This window comes from Drosophila mauritiana, chromosome X, assembly GCF_004382145.1.
Source record: "Drosophila mauritiana strain mau12 chromosome X, ASM438214v1, whole genome shotgun sequence".
NCBI classification, from domain to species: domain Eukaryota; kingdom Metazoa; phylum Arthropoda; class Insecta; order Diptera; family Drosophilidae; genus Drosophila; species Drosophila mauritiana.
In genome coordinates this window covers 6113742-6131093 of record NC_046672.1, presented here as the reverse complement: position 1 = coordinate 6131093, position 17352 = coordinate 6113742, and the positions used below count along the sequence as shown (strand labels likewise).

The 17352-nt window shown below is 44.5% G+C and overlaps 4 protein-coding genes across 4 annotated transcripts; 1 reads left to right on the top strand and 3 right to left on the bottom strand.

Moving 5' to 3' along the window:
- The first annotated feature begins 152 nt into the window (after window positions 1-152).
- Window positions 153-969, top strand: LOC117147474 (NADH dehydrogenase [ubiquinone] 1 alpha subcomplex subunit 13). The gene is made up of 3 exons (XM_033314367.1): window positions 153-243; window positions 299-415; window positions 483-969. Exons 2-3 carry the CDS (start codon window positions 310-312, stop codon window positions 839-841), a joined length of 465 nt encoding a protein of 154 aa, XP_033170258.1. The 5' UTR covers window positions 153-243; window positions 299-309; the 3' UTR covers window positions 842-969.
- A 373-nt stretch (window positions 970-1342) lies between these two features.
- LOC117147473 (zinc finger protein 91) lies at window positions 1343-3491 on the bottom strand. The gene is made up of 2 exons (XM_033314366.1): window positions 3188-3491; window positions 1343-3130 (listed from the first exon to the last, which is right to left on the bottom strand). Exon 2 carries the CDS (start codon window positions 3093-3095, stop codon window positions 1938-1940), a length of 1158 nt encoding a protein of 385 aa, XP_033170257.1. The 5' UTR covers window positions 3096-3130; window positions 3188-3491; the 3' UTR covers window positions 1343-1937.
- A 3401-nt stretch (window positions 3492-6892) lies between these two features.
- Window positions 6893-10412, bottom strand: LOC117147975 (retinol dehydrogenase 12). The gene is made up of 3 exons (XM_033315124.1): window positions 10146-10412; window positions 9337-9624; window positions 6893-8549 (listed from the first exon to the last, which is right to left on the bottom strand). The coding sequence occupies exon 3, from the start codon at window positions 8472-8474 to the stop codon at window positions 7263-7265; it is 1212 nt and encodes a 403-aa protein (XP_033171015.1). The 5' UTR covers window positions 8475-8549; window positions 9337-9624; window positions 10146-10412; the 3' UTR covers window positions 6893-7262.
- Window positions 10413-15205: 4793 nt separating this feature from the next.
- Window positions 15206-17281, bottom strand: LOC117147024. The gene has a single exon (XM_033313718.1). The coding sequence runs from the start codon at window positions 17076-17078 to the stop codon at window positions 16536-16538; it is 543 nt and encodes a 180-aa protein (XP_033169609.1). The 5' UTR covers window positions 17079-17281; the 3' UTR covers window positions 15206-16535.
- Window positions 17282-17352: the final 71 nt, after the last annotated feature.

Here is a 17352-nt window from a genome sequence, read left to right as displayed (position 1 = left end):
AAGGTTTGTGTTGGTCTTTCTATAATAATATAATAAAAATCAAATAAATTGGCTCAACTTTTCACGTTAGAAAATATTTTTCAACTTCGCTTGCAGCTCTTCTGGTATTCGTGCCACCTTTTGGTATATTTTCGTCACTACTTGGTATTTTACCCTGCCCCAAATCAGGTCACACTGCCTTGGTGTTATGCAAAAAACGTCATTTTTTTGACAATTCAACAGATTTTTTCCCTTTATCTGAGCGTAAGTCTCAGGATTGCCGGCCAAATAGCCGACTGATAAATACATTGTCCCACAGGAGGAGTCACCATGGCGACGGCCGTGCCGCATTGTCCCCCGAAACAGGACCTTCCACCGCCGGGCGGCTACAAGAAGATCCCCTTTGCCCGCGTGCCACCAAAGAGCTACTTCACAGGTGAGCATCTCCAAACCCGATTGATCTACTCATATATGTGCTCGTAACTATATCAATCCCTTGGCAGGCTTCACCACCATCGGCACCTATGTGGTTGTGACAACCGTTGGCCTGGGAATCTACTACTTGACCGCCAAGAAGGTGAAGCGCGACGAGATCGAGATGCGTTCCGCCCAGAATGTCATCTTTCCCATTTTGGTCGCCGAGCGGGATCGCGAATTCCTGCGCCAGTTGCGACGCAATCGGGATGAGGAGGCCGAGCTGATGAAGAACGTGCCCGGCTGGGAGGTGGGCACCTGGTATGGTGAGCCCGTTTTCAAGACCCTGCCCGAGGATACCCTGGTCACGCCCATTTTCAAGGAGTTCTACGCCCACTCCGACTGGAAGTCGTACGCCAAGCGTGCCCACTTGAAGCTCTGGTCCTAAATCGGCCTAGTTAATGGATTAGTTAATGCCTAAGCCCGCACCTTTTTGTTTGTAGATCATCCGCCTAAGCGCCAAAAAAGAAAGTATCGACCAATTATAATGTCAGATCAGATTGGCTGAAATACCGATTCTCTTTGTCTCTGTTTAATCCAAATCCTGTGCTGGACCACCGAGGTAGCCAGAGGTTTTTTCCGAACGGGGGCGTTGCCGTCCAGCTGCAAAACAGCCCGCGGGCAGTGCTCAAAAATGGCCAAATTAGATGGATTTGGTGGCCCCAACAGAGGGGAATCCCAGATGCTGGGGACACACACAAATTAAAATTTTATTGAAAATCTGCTGCTTCTCACAAAGAATGCATAGTTAGCGTTTAGTAAAAAAAGCAAACAATACAATAAATCCACCACATAAAACACTAAGAAATGCTTATGATTCAATAGGGATTATTAAAATAGCAATGAAGGAATCTTGCACAACTAAAAAAACATACTCGATTAATTTTAATTTTTTTTATTGAATTCAACATCGATTTGACGCTCGTTTTGTGTCAGTATTTGAAGTTTCGTGTTATTACACAATAGCGGGTGATCGTGAGCTCTAAGATTAAGTAGTCGTAATTAAAAGTAAGTAATATATATTCTATACATTGGCCATGATCGACATCCGTCTGTGTCCAACGTCTGCTGATTCTGCTTTTATCTTCAATTGTGAACCGCAGAGCTGGCCTGAAATTATAATATAAACAACGGTGTGTGTGTGTGTATTTGTATACATTTAGGTAAAAGATAAACCCTTCCTTTGGAATCGCTTGACGATAGTGGCCCCAGTTGGGGCTCCCAAAACAAGAAGGGTGTGGATTTGTTTTTGCGTGTAGATAAACAGCAGCTGCTCCTCTTGGCTCCTCCTGGCGGCTAGCGGCTGAGTTCTGCATGGGCGAACCATTAGAAACTAGCTCGTGCTCCAGCTAATCCTACTGCTCCTCATCTATGTACTCCTGCTTGATAACAACGTAACGCACTGGCGGCGGCGACTCCTGCTCCTCACGCGCCGGCTCCAGCTGCTGCCGACGCCGCCAGTGCACATCACGTTGTGGCCGTCTCTACTTCATGTCCCTTCGACGCTTGATGCTGCCATCGCAGGTGGGCAGATGGCGCTGAAGGAAGCCCTCGAAAACGAACTTGCGGCCGCAGCGCACGCAGCTGAACTCGCGCTTCTCCTCCACTTGCTGCTTGTGCTGGCGCAGTGCCTCCGCATTAGAGTACTTATCGCGGCAGGCGTCGCAGGCATAGCGTCGCTTCACCTGGCCAACATCGAAGACCACGGTGAAATTCTGCGAGCAGAAGGCGCACTGGAACTCCTTGACGACCACCTTCTTGCCGCCGTGCTGGGCGGCCAGGGCCACTGCTTCGGCCTCGAGCTTGTCCTGGTGCTTGTGCGACTCCATGTGGGCGGTATACTTGCCCTCCTCGACGAACTTGCGATAGCAGCGGGTGCAGCGGAAGGGCTGCTCGCCCGTGTGCCGCATCATATGCTCCTTGAGGTAGGCAACCGAGTTGAAGACCTTGCTGCACACCTTGCACTTGCGTTCATCGCTGGAGATCTCGTTCCTCTGACGCAGGCAGGCGCGCATGTGAAGCTTCAGGGAGCCGGCGGCGCTGTAGCAATTGCCGCAATTGGGGCAGTAGAAGGTCTTGTTGCGACCATACGGATCTTGTTCGGCGTGGTCGATGGTACTCTCGAACACAATAGAGCCCACCTCGTCATCTTCAACTTCCAGTTCGGCGCCTTCGTGGTCGACGGTTACAATCTCATCGTCATTGTCAATCTCCTCGCCATCCTCGAGCTCTTCATCCTCCTCGACCTCTTCGCCATGAATATTGGGCACAATATGAAGGATGGTGTGTGTGCCATCGCCCTGTTCGATGGTCTCCACCTCCTCGACAGTGCTGTTCTCGACCAGCTCCTGCAGGGTCACCGCGTGACCGTTCTCATCAATAATTACCTCCTCGGCGTTGACCAGCGCCTCGTGGTCGCGATCGCTTAGGGTCACAACCGCAGTTTCGGTGTCATCGTCGTCGCCGGTGGTATAGGCATACGTATACTGCGTCTCCTGACCGTCGTCGTCTTGAACGTGCTCCTCGTCCTCCTCGGGCTCCTCCTCCGGCTCCTCCTCGGGATCCACCTCGGTTTCTTGCTCGATAAGCACGGGCACGATCTCCTCCTTCACCATGGAATACTTCACGCGCTTGGCATTCATATCGAGTTGGCTTTGAATAAGCGATGACTTGCGACCTGTTTCGGCAAAATCTGAAGTTCGATTGATTTCACAGTAGGCTTTGATTTTCTTACTTTGACAGTATGATTTTTCCGGCGACAACTCTGCTCTGCCTTTGCCTCTCCCTCTCGCACTCTGCTGACGCGCTGTCTCTGTCTGACGGCTGGAATCGAAATTGAAATCAAATTCGAGCACCTTGTGGCCCAGCTGGAATCGGTATCCAATCCCCGCCTGCTTTGTTGCCAACTTCTTTTTGGCGGCCTTTCGCTATGGGTTTTTTCCACAATAGTCAACACTATGCGTTTTGCAATTATTTGCCGTCCGTCACGATTCTACTTTTGTGGCAACTTCGGCCAAGATGGTGGACACTGGAAGTGGAGCTGCATGCGGTCTGGCCCGCCGCGTCAGCGATTTTTTAGTACGTTTCTCACATTTGGTATTTCCCGATGACCGCCGTTAATCGGCACTGTAATCGACTCTGTTATCGGTAGCTACCGACAAGCTGGCAACGCCGGCCGTTTGGCGCGCATTTAAACGTATTTTAAATTTAAAAAAATTCAAAAAATTTAATTCTAGTTCTAATAAAATCTTTATTGTCAAAATACGTTTTTATTGATATTGGGATGTATATTGGTATGTAGAAAACGTAATGGATGTAAGCCAGGCCGAACATTTAATGCCTGTGATACGTATATAAGCCGCATGGGAGTGAAACTACTGCTGGGTGAACCCCCTTTAGCCCCTTTTCCCACTGTATTTTCAGCGATTTCAAGACATCAAGACGTGCCCTGTCGTGAGGAAGATGTCAGGGAAATGGGCGAGATTATTTTCGCCACTGCATTTGTCACGTCGCCAAGCAATTTCTGCTTTCGGCTGCTCAATGGTCACTAAAAAATTTGCCAGCGTCTCAGCAAATCTAAAATTAGTGCTGCTATATGTGGAATTGCACTTAGAGTTTCTTTTGTTTTTCACGGCATTTCTATTTACGACCCCCAACCCCCCACCAACAAAAACGACCTTGAACCAATTATCGCCGATTGACGAGCGATCGGCGCTGTCGGAAAAGCTCGTAACTGACTCAGCCGTTCGCCAATTGAAGATCATTCAGCGAATTCCCATGAATGGAAAGTTTTTGCTTCGTTAACCCTCTAACTACTATTTACCTAGCTATATTTATCCGAATAGCTTAATATTTATCTTACATTATAATATTTTAAACAGAAGACTTTTGAGTGCCTTTAAAATTTGTACACTAAAACTGATTATAATGTGTAATATTTTACATTATTGTGAAATCAGAAGAACAATCATCTAGTTTTAGTTCAAAGAAACCGGCATTGAAAGTTCTGAAGTATCTGCGTAAACAAAAATAGTTACATGGAGTGGAAAAGGGTTAATGACGCACCATCACTTGAGCACCAAGATTGCAATCTAAGTATCCGAAGTCAATTGCGTCAGTGGAGGGTACAAAATTCCAAAGTTCTGTATTTATTACTACATGGGGGTTCCGCTGCCCATCCAATCATCAATTTCTGATCGCTGGAGTGGGTAAAAAGTATATGTATGTAGATATATGTATGTATGTAAATGCGAATCTGTGACTGATTGAGCCCAACGTGGCAATCACGTTTTCATCCAGATGAATGAGTGCCACCTACCAATTGCATCAGAATAAATTACGGCTTACAAAGAAGTTTATATTTCATATTGTAAGAGTTATGGGCAATCTCAAGTTGAATGTGGTGGATTTAATCGTGCAAATATGACGTGTATTTTTTTTGTCAAAGGAACATGTATTGTATTGGATATTGTGGTAGGATATTGTGGTAGGTTATACTTTCGGCTTATCGCGCCGCTTCCAGTGAAACTTTGCAGTTCTACAAATTTCTACAGTTGCAGACATCGCAAACTTGAGCTGGAAACTTATCGAGATGCTATAGCAATACTTATGCGAAGTTTCTACGTAAGCAAAAGTTTCTCGAATCTTCCATCGTCGAATCGATTTGAATTTCAAGTATGAAGGGAAACCACTGGGTTGAATACCCATTTTATCCGAAAACGTGCTTTCAAGAAGGTCTCAGTTTGGCTTATCAATGTTATGACTACTTAAAATATCCAAAGAAATCAAGTATCAAATATCAAACATATGGGAAATATCAAATATTTCCCATATCAACTACAATACATTATTCAAAAGTATTTCATATTTACTAACACTTTTAAATTGCTTTCCCATGATGATTGACTGAGTGATTGGCTTAAATTGATTGACAGCTACTTACCCACCCTTTTTTTTAAATGCAAAGCAGTCAAATGCTAGTAGTAGTTACTGGAAAATTCCTGACATTTGGTTAAATGAAATGCGATAGTATTTTGGTGGCATTAATGATAATGGTCCCTTTTGGCAGAACACCTGTTTCAATTTTGATTTATTACCCCTCCTCAACCGCTCAAATTACATACAAAATTTTTTTTTTCAAGCATTTTCCCGCTATTTCGTCATTACACCGTTTTTTTTTTTCACCGCACTTCCCGCCTTTCATTTTGCGCGTCTTATCGATCAAATTCACTTGGCGCCGGGATTTCAGTCAATGCAACAGCTGTTCGGGGGGTGATGGTGGGGGGTGTTGTGTATGATTTGGGGGTGTTTTGGGGCGCTTGGCTGGGTGACGAAAGGGGGGCAGTAGGCAATCAAAAGACAGTCATTCCCGAGTGGAAATTTCCATTGCAATTTTTCGTGTAATTGAAGCGACTTCACTTAACCCCAGAAGAACCCAATTGAATATATATTATATTATTATTATATTTTATTACAATAATGAATACATATGTATGTGCATTTGAAACAAGAGTTTTTGGCATTGTGATATAATTAGTTGGATATTTCAGCAAAAAAAATTAAATATCCCAAAATATTGTTGGCAACTAACTACATACATACGCCACTGAATGAAAACTTTGGATCATCATAAATGTTGTTAAATGTGCTTCAAAAGTAGGTAAGTAATTGTTCAGAGCGAGCCCATTAAAAGTGCATTAATTTCATCGTTACATTCAGATTTGCCGCGTCTAATTGATCGACTCTGTGATTTTCACTTTTTTGGCACACCTCGATTGCCAGCACACCAGAACGACCCCCTTGGGCCTGCATGGGTTTAATTGCACAGCTGCGCTCTCGCTCGCACCTGGGCGGCACCTAGCTCTCGCTCGCTCGCTTGCTCACTTTATGGTTTTATGTGATTTTCGTTAATGCTAATGGCTAATGTGGATCAGCGAACAAGTGCACAGTGGTTGCACTTGCTCGAATATCGTTGATGTCTTGGAAAATTTATTTATAGGTTTTGCTTCTTTCAAGCTGGAAATTCTATTTTTAATTGATATTACTTCTGTTCATTATTTCACTGTTTCGCCCACTGCAGCAGAAAGCAGAGCGACTGACTGACTTGACTGACTGACTCACTCGCTCTCCCACTCACCGGGCTTACTCACCTCACCTACTCACGCTCTTGCTCTCCCCCTACGCCTCCTCCACCGCCCCTTGCCATCTCGCTCGCACACGAAAGTGCAGTGGCAGCGACCGCTGCAGCAGAGGATGCAGCAGCGCAGTCAGCGTTTCCATTGATTTCGCTTTGTTGTCGTAAATTGTTCGCTTTATGCTGATTGTTATTGTTTCGTTCTTGCTCTTTCTTTTTGTTGCTGTGAAAGAGAGAGGGGGGAGAGGGGTTTTACAGGAAGGTAGAGAGCAACAGAAAGAGGAGAGTCCAAAACAGGATTGCATGTCAGGTTTAACTTTAATTTTAATGGGTTTTCTTTTCCTTAAAATTATGTACAGAACGAGAGCGACAAAAAAAAACAAGAGAGTATGCAAGCAAACTTCGATTGACCGAATACTCAAATACCCTGGGAAATTAGCAATTTCAGCATAGTTAATTAATATAGAATGTGGATTATACTATTTCAAGAACCGAATTCTTTCAATAATCTCATGTGAAAATCAAAAATATATAATATACTCTATACTCTCTATAAATCAGACCCGAATCGGCCTCATTCCGCACTGGGTATTCCCAAGGGTACTCAAGCACGCCATATTACAGGGAATTTAATTAAGAGCAAGGTCTGCACTCCATTGAAGGACTCTGACCACGACTACGAACGATTGACCACGACCGTTTCCACGGATTGCATTTCCCGTGAAGCGGGATTGGCAGTGGCACTGGCACTGGCACTACCATTGCCGTTTTGAGTGCCATTGCCATTCTGGGTGGGGCTCTGGCCAGGTGGAGGTGGCTCCAGCGGTGGCAGACCCACCAGCTTTTCGCTCTCCCGCCACAACCAGTCGGCGGTCTGCATATTCCGGGCCCACGGAACCAATGGCCAGCGCATGCAGTCCGAGTAGTAGCCACCAGTGGAGCTCTCCAACTGCGGATCCAGCGCCAATCTCAGCGAGGTCTGGGCACCAGCCTTGGGTGTCTTGAAGAAGTACAGCGAGCCCGTCTGCAGTACGCTCTTCATCCAGCCGGGACCGGCAAAGTGGCGATTCAGCTCGGTGCGCACCACGCCCGGATGACAACAGTTCACCGTTACGCCGGTGCCTTTGAGGATGTTGCTTAGCTTGAGGGTGAACAGGATGTTGGCCAGCTTGGACTGACTGTACGCCCCAAAGAACTTGCCGTAGTTCTTCTCGCTCATCAGATCCTCGCGGTTGATTCGCCCAAAGAGATGTGCCGCCGAACTGACCACCACAATGCGACTGGGCGAGCTGTGCTTCAGGCGATCCAGCAGCAGATTCGTGAGCAGAAAGTGTCCCAGATGATTGACGCCGAACTGCTGCTCATAGCCATCGGCTGTGAGGGTCCTGGGACAGGCCATAATGCCGGCATTATTGATCAGTATATCCAGCCGGGATTCCTCCGCCTTAAAGCGCTCCACGAAATTCCTCACCGACTGCAGGGAGCCCAGATCGAGGGTGCGATTGAAGAGCTGCTGGTTGCGACTGCGATCCATGATATCCAGGCGTGCGGCCTCACACCGTCCGGGATCCCGACAGGCCATGTAGACGCGGGCACCCCGCTTGGCCAACTCGAGGACCGTCTCCTTGCCAATGCCCGTGTTGCAGCCGGTGACGATGACCACCTTGCCATCGATGCGATTGGCCTTCCGGTAGGCCGGTCCCTGGATGCACTTGCGCAGCAGCCACATGAAGAGCGATATGCCCAGGGCAATCAACAGTATCAGCACGGCCCAGGCCCAAAAACCCCGGAAGCAGAGAGTCTTCTCCACCGATTCGGCGACGGGATCGAAACCAGGTGGGAATACTGTTCCTGGCACTGATCCTGGGGGCGTGGCAGCCTCCGACATAGCTGGCTAAGCGATGGATTCGATACTGAATCTCTGGTTTCTCCCGGCACTGTTCTCTTCCGCTTTAGTCGAATTCTACAAGAGAGTAAGAGAGAAAGAGAGAGAGGGAGGAAAAGAAAGTTGTAAGTTAACCTATTAAAAGCGAAAAAGGGGTAGGGTACAAAAGAAATAAGTCAAGAGGCCACGATTACCACCGGCGGGGAGGGACGGGGAGGGGTCGGTTAGGTGAGCAAGTTGAAGGCCCCCGTGACCCCGAAATCTCGAGTGGTTTTGCACCTGAGCAACTGAGCAACTGGTTTCTCGTAATTCACTTAAATTGCTCGTTGCTGGCAAATCATTTTGGGTTAAAAAGTCGTTAAGTTTCATTACAATTCTGTCTAGAATCGGGCATTTTTTAAAATGGCTCAATCAAATTGAGCGCTTAGACTTTGGATACCGGTTGGTATTGGAAACTTAACGAGTAATTGCTATCCAGACCGAACTACAAATTCATAAACTATTCTAAGCTAGATTGTATTCAATTCGAATGATCGTTTATGCATTGGAATGTTAAGTGCGAGAGAATTCATTTCATTTAATTAACATTAAGCTGCACCTTGTTTTGAGTTTTTATAGAAACCTAAAACTATCTTAATTATTCAAATATAATTGAATTAAGGGAATGTGTGCAAGTCGGTCAAATTTCGAGCCAAAAGAACTTTCTCTATGGTAATGGAATTAACACCTGAACTTTTTCCTTCGGCCAAATAAGTTATTGATTTATCAAAATGGAAATTCAATTCGATTTTTGTACATAGCACTGAAGAAATGTTCCAGTTTCCTAAAGACGATTTAAAGAATCGTTAGTCCACCAAAGACTTACCCGTATGAAAAGATGTGTTTTTTTTTGAGTGCTGTAATAGTATCAACTAACAACTTTTTGGGGGGATGTCAGTCAGGTGGCGATTTCGCACATTTCCCATGGGCGGCCGACTATATTTGCTCGATCAGTTAGTACGGGTGATCTGAAAGTCTAGTTACTGGGCCACTGCCTCCGTGTGTCTAAGCCTCTCGCGCGATCTTGGCCAACTGACTGCGGTGGAGTCCAATTGCTCAGCGCCTGACTTCGACATCCAGCGGTTCCGAGCCGTGTTAACGCGTCAGAAATAACCTGAAAAAAATTATTCCGAGGCGTCTGTTATTAACATGCTGCCTCTGCCGCCGTTGCATATGCACTAGGGTGGACCTGATTGCCATCTTTGTGCAGCTAAATTACATATTATGTTGCTTGGATGATGGTAATAAACATAAAATAAAGGAATTTATTTAGAAAGGATTGCTAAAAGTAATGACGGAACCTATGCGTATTAGTAATCACTCATACGCAGTGTTGTCAGCTTCAGTTGAATACATTTACAGAGTCTTAACTGCTCTATGGTCTCGAAATGTATTGCTTATGCATATTTACATGTTTTTAGGATTTAATTTGTATAGATATTATTTAAGAAGGGGCTACGGGTTGTATGAGTAATGTATATTATGTGTGGGGTATTTTCTCAACCAGCCTATTAAGGTTCACCCTAATTGGTTACAGTGGCTCTCAGTCGGCGTCGCAGTCGCTGGTTGTTGTTGTTGTTGTGGCCAACATACCAAAGAAGAGCAAGTTGGCTTGGCTTCAATTTCATTTCTTACCAATTTGCTCTGTTCGCCTTCTCCTTTTCTGTTTTTGTGTTCGACTTTCACTTGAAACGTTTGTTTTTTCTCTTTTCCCTCGGCCCGTTTGTTTTGCTCACACGTTCTTAAGCCGCGCTCGCTTCGATGCCTTTTGCGGTCTTCTTCTTCTCTTTCGCTTTGTCTCTCTATCTCTCCTTTCGCATTCCAATTCGTAGCACGTTTTTGTTTTCGAATCGCTTAAATAGACAAGGCGATTAAGTGCACAGCAAGAAAACGATGTTGGTCCTAAAATGATCAATTTAAACTAATTATTTCATTTCATATGATTATATCCAATATTTACCAAGAAATTAAGACAGATTGACAAAATTTCCATTTGTAAAAATAGTTGTAAATACGTAAATGTAACCAAGGGTGCTGTTTTTTATGTGTAAGCGAGACAACAACAAGTCTGGTGTGTGGGCAAGGGGGGCTAGCCGAGGTGGGGGGGATCACTGACCCCGCGTTGAAGCCAAGGCCAAAACGTTGTAATATTCATTTTCACCTGGGCAATTATATTTGCACTCAAAACCTGCACTTTGACTGTAATGGCAAACAATGAAAACGCCGGAAAGTGTCACATGGAAATTGAAGCAGGACGGAAATCGATAAATGCCGCTAATCGAAGGCTGGATACGGGTGAATGTCCTTGACACGGGCCAAAAGGCAAGTCGCAGGGGTCACGGGACCAAAGCCGGCTTACATTTCCCCCCTTTTCAGCTTTTTTGGCTACGTGCTGGCTCACACGTTTCAAAAAATCAGAAGTAAAAAAGAGAGCAGGAGAGTGGGAAAGTGGTGGGGATGATGGGGTAGGAATTCAGAACAGAGAGGAAACCGGATAACAGGATTGGCATGGGTGTGGTTGAAACAGTTTTTTGTGGGGTGTATTTTATCCGTATATTCAGAACTTCAGAACTTATTTACTCACTTTCAAGCGATATTTTGGTATAAGTATTTCAAGAAGAACGCCGCCTGTCTGCCTTTAAATAGCACAGTGAGAGTATGCTTAAGCATCTCTACTTTTTATAGAGGATCTCGTTCAGCGGCTTATCTACAGTTCTTATCGGCTGAAAAGTCATACACAATTTAGGTTCCACAAAGATGGCCCGTCTCACACGATCGGCAATCAGTGGTGTTTTGACCTTTTTAAACTAATGCATTGGTCAATTTTACACTGTAAAACCAAAAAGCTTGCTAAATTCATTTAGTTACACAACTTTTTGTCAATTTATACTGGATAATCAAATGAATGCACACGTAAATTAATTAGCGCATACTAAAACATGCACTTTTGACATGCAATAATTAAATAACTGTAATGGGTTTGAACTTTGCGAAAGGGCTAGGGTGGGAAGCCCCCCTGTGGGCCACCCACTCTACGCATATGGCGAGAGAAAAAGAGAGCGAGAACAGAAGAGCAGGCAATAGAGTAAATGTCACTGCGCTCGAGAGAGCGCGAGAGAGGCGAACTTTGACTAGGTCAGGATAACGGGTCCTTTTCGCGTCCTTCTCCTCGCCCTGCTCATTCGCGTTGTTTAATCGATGAGCAGAGCGAAAGCTGTGCCCTTTGCCTCCGGCCACACCCCCTGCAACGCCCCCGTAATCCTTGCTCTCTTTCGCCGTCCCTTTCTAGCGAGATTTTGGGAATTTTCCACTGACAATGCAGATGGGCGATTTTTTTTTGTTCGTTCTTGGCCGGTTTGTTCAATTGAGAACATTAATTCGATTCCTGATTGAGTCACATTAATTTCGATGGAGTGAACAAGAAAAAGAAAGAGGCGCGTGACTGTGGGTTTTCATATTGAAATGATTTATCTTAGTCTTAGATTCAGATTAAGCAGAGAAGCAACATTAAGCAATACAGGAAACATAAAATTTGAGCAAAAGTAATGTGCATATATTTTTGATTAATATGAAATACTTTTTTTTATAAATATGGTAATAGAATGCATATTCTATGTAAATTGTATTTAATTGAGTACTTTATTGCACGGTACAGCTTAAAGGATTCTTCACTCACGACTCGTACGTTACGTATTATCCTCGTTGGTTACACTTAAGTGCGCTTATCTCGTTTTCCACTTTCCGTCCATTTTGCTGTCGTCAGTTTGTCGCTAATTCCCGTTGACAGTTGTCGGCCACGCCAACAAAAAAAAAAACAGTGAATAAATATAAACGAATGTCAACTCACCCCTGACCCCTGGCATCAGGATAAGCCACGTTAGTTGGTCCTCTGGGCCAGATGTGGTGACGTCAATGCAATTCGGGTTAGGCAACATCACCTTGATCTTGGGCTAAACAACAGATCGGGGTAAACAATGGAGGCTGCCAAAAGATTAAAACACGCGAAACGTAAACAACGACTATCAACGCAGGGGGCAACTGTACTTGTTGTTGGAACATTCTAATGAAAACTCCTATCCTTGCATGCTTATCCTTGATCCTTTTCGTTATTCTATATAAATTGTTATTGGTCAAAGCATTGAGCAATGCAAATTCATAATACAAAATTTCTCGGTGTTACACTCTGCAATTAGATAATCACTGAACTGACCAACCGCAAAAACTGAACCCACGTAATCAAATTACTCTTTGCTTGGTGGCGGGAATGGGGCATCCAGGGGTTAATCAGCACAACACACACATTGCTGGCGTCATTGTATCGCGCTTACCATATAAGAGGATCGAACTGGAAATTGTTCAATAAATGTTCAATTCAGCATCACGTTGAATGCGGCACGCGCACAGCTCAAAAACGCAAAAAAGCTAAAACAATGAAGAAAAGAATGGCGGGGCAGTGGGGCTGCAGGGGTTTAATTCCAATAAAAACCTGTTGCCTCGCATAAACATAGAAACACAATAGTTACCCCACCCATTCCCATGCCCCCACCCCCTTTTTTTCAAACCGCCTGTCACTCGTCTTCAAGTGATTCGTAAATCAGCGAATAAAAAAAGATCGAAACGTGGGGAACAGAAAAACCTCACAGTAGCAAAAACAGATATTTTTTTGTAGAAGAACCAGGGAAAACCAAGAAGCGGCAAAAAAAGAAAAGAATAACAAAATTATGTAAAATGATGTAAGGACCCTGCTTAGAATATACTATAAATGGCTACTAATATTAATATTATCTGCAACAAAAGTTAAGCTTATTATGTACATGGAATATTATCCAAAAATAATATTTAATAGTTCTAAAGATTTCCATCTATAAGATGTTGTATGAAATTGAATGCTAACCAAATCGGTATCAAGGGTTCTCAAATTCCAAAACTAGATATATATATATAGTATGTATATTCCCCGACAATTAGGTTGGATTGCTGTTTTGTTGATGCACCGAATGTGTTGTTTATGCTGACAATGGAGAAAACAAGCAGGCAGATGGGAAATTTCCATGGGTAGGAAGAGAAATGTATATAGATGTAGCATTCGATTGACATTGGCGAAAGGAATTGCACAACCGCAGGTCAACAACAATGGTGATATAACCGATGACAAGACGGGCAAATCTCGCCTTACACGAATCAGCACCAATGCATCGAAATCACAATCATATCTGAGTAATGTACATATGTATGTACATAAGTCAAATGGGCATCACATGCACATTATACAGTCATTAATTTGCCCCAAAAACCATGGCAGGGCCACTAAATCAAACATATGACATTTATGAATGCATGTCATTAAACTATCTGATATAGTACATATATGTATTTATGCCGGATATTTAGATGTCCAACTGCGTATCGCCTTTTACAGCCGTGTGAAGTTGAAAATCTGTTGGCCAACCAACTCGAACCGGATCCAGAAAACACCAGAATATCAAAAGATAACAGCTGACTGGGCAAATTGCGGGGATAAACAAACAGATAAGGCATCCACAAACCATAGATACATATGTACATACATACACATATCTCAATTGATTTCAAAGAGGCGGGGGGATCTCAAGGGTTTGCTTTCCTTAATTATCTTAAGACGAGATAGAATCTGTTTAAAGTTTCATTGCAGCTCTGTGAATATTTCTGCAACTCTAAGAATCATATTTTCATAATATTTAATCAAGTGCAACTGTGTTTGCATTGCACTATTGCCATTGATACTAGGTTTATGTACACTTATGTGCATTCAACTAAGTTGCGATTGCAATTTTAGATGCGCAAATCACAAACAAACCTAAATTGAAAAATCGGCAGAGGAATGGAAAGAGAACCACCGACTCACAAATGTATATAAATAATATATCTACATACATCGTTGTACATCTATTTCGGACCATCGCTCGATCGTCTTTTGATTAATTCTCTAATTGAAATTGAAACGCAGAATGTTTATGAAAATATTTCTATATAGGTTTCGCCTAGATTTGAAATGTGTGCCATGGTGTCGCATAGAAAGCATCCCCACGAATGTCCCACAAGTACAACACTAGATTTTAGCTATATGACACACGCCAAATTGTTTCAGGCAATTCAATTCGTCGCTGCTGCGTCCAAAGGTCAAGGTTGCAGCATCGCCATACCACTTCTGTTTCGGGTATATGCGAAATGAAATGAAAATGAAATGATAGAAATGGTATAAAACACACATATTGGAAGTTTTGCTATCGGGGGATCACTGTGCAGCCCATCTCTCTTTCTTATATTTTCGCCTTTCTTCGCGATGCGCTTCTTCTGCTTCCGCATGCCTCATTCCCATTCCCATGAAGAGTAGCGTGTGCGAGGGAGAGGCCAAAGGGCGCGAGTGGGATGGCGAGCGTGGGTCTAATTGCGGCCGAAATGGGGTCTTCCCCTCCCCCACGAAACGCATTTTCTGCGCACTTGGCTGCAGCTGCAATTTGCTCTCTTGCTCCCTCTCCCTCTCACTCTCTCTCTCTCTTTATCTGTCTCTCTCCCTCTGCTGACATTTAAATGTTTTCGCGTGCAAAATAAAATTACATATATAGGTTTTCTTTTCATATAGTTCGTTACTTTTTATTTATTTTGGTTTTTTTTGTCAGAGTTTTTTCATTTCTCGATTGCCGTGTATGTTTGTGTAATTACAAAATTACTAGCTAAGAAAAAAAAACGAATAATATTAATTGTTGCTTAAAAGTAGCTGTTATCTAGGTACATTTTTGTATATATAATTTTTTTTACAAGTACATGTGTGTATATGTATACGATATTAAGTCTGTTTTCAGCTGCTTCGTTTTTTTCTATTTATTTGATTTTTTTTGTTTTTGTTCGCAATGCTTTCAAAAGTATATTGTCAATTGCTCTTCGTAATTATGCAATTATAAAATGAAGGGTAAAAATCCGTGGTTCTTTTCTTCTGGTTGCTTGTTATTTTCCTAAGCGTTTTGTCTTGTTGTGGGTTGTTGCTGATGTGGTCTTTGTTATACAATGCAATTGGCAGTTGCAATTCTCTGTTTTCCTCTTGTCGCGAAACCGCAAGTACAAAAAAAGTTTGAATTATTTGGGAGAGGTTTTGGTTTGGGTTTGGGATAGGTTCTATGCTCTCTATTCTCTATTTGGAAGCCTGGCATACATAAATACATATAATTAATGTAATTATACATTTGGGACTTTAGCTTGTATATATATGTAGATATTTAAGTAGTTTGCATATGTACACCGAAATTGATTTAGGTATAGATTATGTAGATTATGCCCAATCTAATTTGCACCAACAACTCTGTACGCCAACTCACTTTCCTCTTTCCCGGGGGGCAAATAATAACTAGGTTAAGTGACTCTTTGTTGTGACCCGACCCCCTTTCCCACTTGGCTACGCCACTGCACTTCTCTTTCTCTTCCTCTGCACTTCACTTCCAGTCTGTCCTCTCTCTCTCGTTCTCTGTCGCTCCGACCATCATCAGTGCCATCTCGCTCTTATCCTGGCGATGAAGTGCAGCGCCGCAGTCGCATCTTCAGCCGGCTGCCGGCGCTCCCAATGCTGCTGCTGCGCCGTCGGCGACTGCGACTGCTGCTCCTGCTGCCGGTCAGCTGCTCCAAGGAGCTAGCCTCCGCCTCTGTCTCGTCCTCTGGCGGAGCAGCGCCTCCATGGGGGGAGTGGGCCAGGAATCTACAGTAACGCCGGAAGCGTATCCCCAAGCGACTGACCATGCCCCTCTCTCGTTCTCTGTGTGTTGCCGCTTCGGCTGATCTCGCGCACGCTTCCAGTGCCGTTGCAGCACTGCACTCCTCCACATCTCTTCCAGGCGATCTTCCTCTGGAAATGGCATCGGCACCGTCACTAACTTTCCACCCGGTTCCGTTGTTGTCGTTGTTGTTGTTGTGGGCAATGGAAAGGAGCGCCATGCTGCTGCTGCTGGCATTGTTGTTGTCGTAGTTTTGGTTGTTGTTGCTGTGATTGCGCTGCTCTCATGACCGCTTACCGCTATCCTTGCGAAACGACTTGCGCAGCTTGTCGACCAAACGCAAATGAAACTTGGTATAATCATTGGAAGATTCCACAGCAGCAGCTGCAGCGGCCGACTGTTGTTGCTTTTGATTAATAGCGGCTGCCTGGGCGGCCGCCTGCCTTTCCAGTGCGGATGCGGTGTGCGAGCGGCTGGGCGGACTACTGCGCGTGGGCGACACCATTTGCTGCAGCGAACCGTGCGAACTGCGCGATGCGTTGCGCGGAAAAGCGCGCGAACTGTGGCAGCGCTGCATTTGCATCCTTTGGTGGGCGGAGGACACGCCCAGTTGACCGTGCGATGGTGAGGTGGCGAAGCTCTCCGACTTGCATTCGGACACCTTGCGGCGTCGCTGTTGTTGTTGTCCCTGGGCGGGCGTTCCCAGAGCGGTGGCCAAAGCAGTTGTACCGTTACTACTCGCATTCGAACATTCGGACGTTTTGCGGGAACGCGTGTCCTTGTAAATATCGTAATTGTTCTTCATCACGGGCATCATGAACGCCATCTCGATCACTTTCAGCTGCTCGCCTTTTTTCCTCTCTCTTTCAGAACACAAAACAAAAAGAAATAAAACGGTCTTTCGGCTCGTTTTGCTTGGATTTTCTTGTATTTTCGTTTTCTTTTCGGTTTTCGTTCTTCACTTTTTTCTGTTTGGTTTTTGCGGGGGAGAGTTTTGATGCGCGCACCTTCACCGTTCGATGGCTCTGTTCGTTTTGAGGCCGTCCCGCTGTGGCCGCCTCTACTTATACGCTGACCGACTGGCGGGAGAGTACACTGAG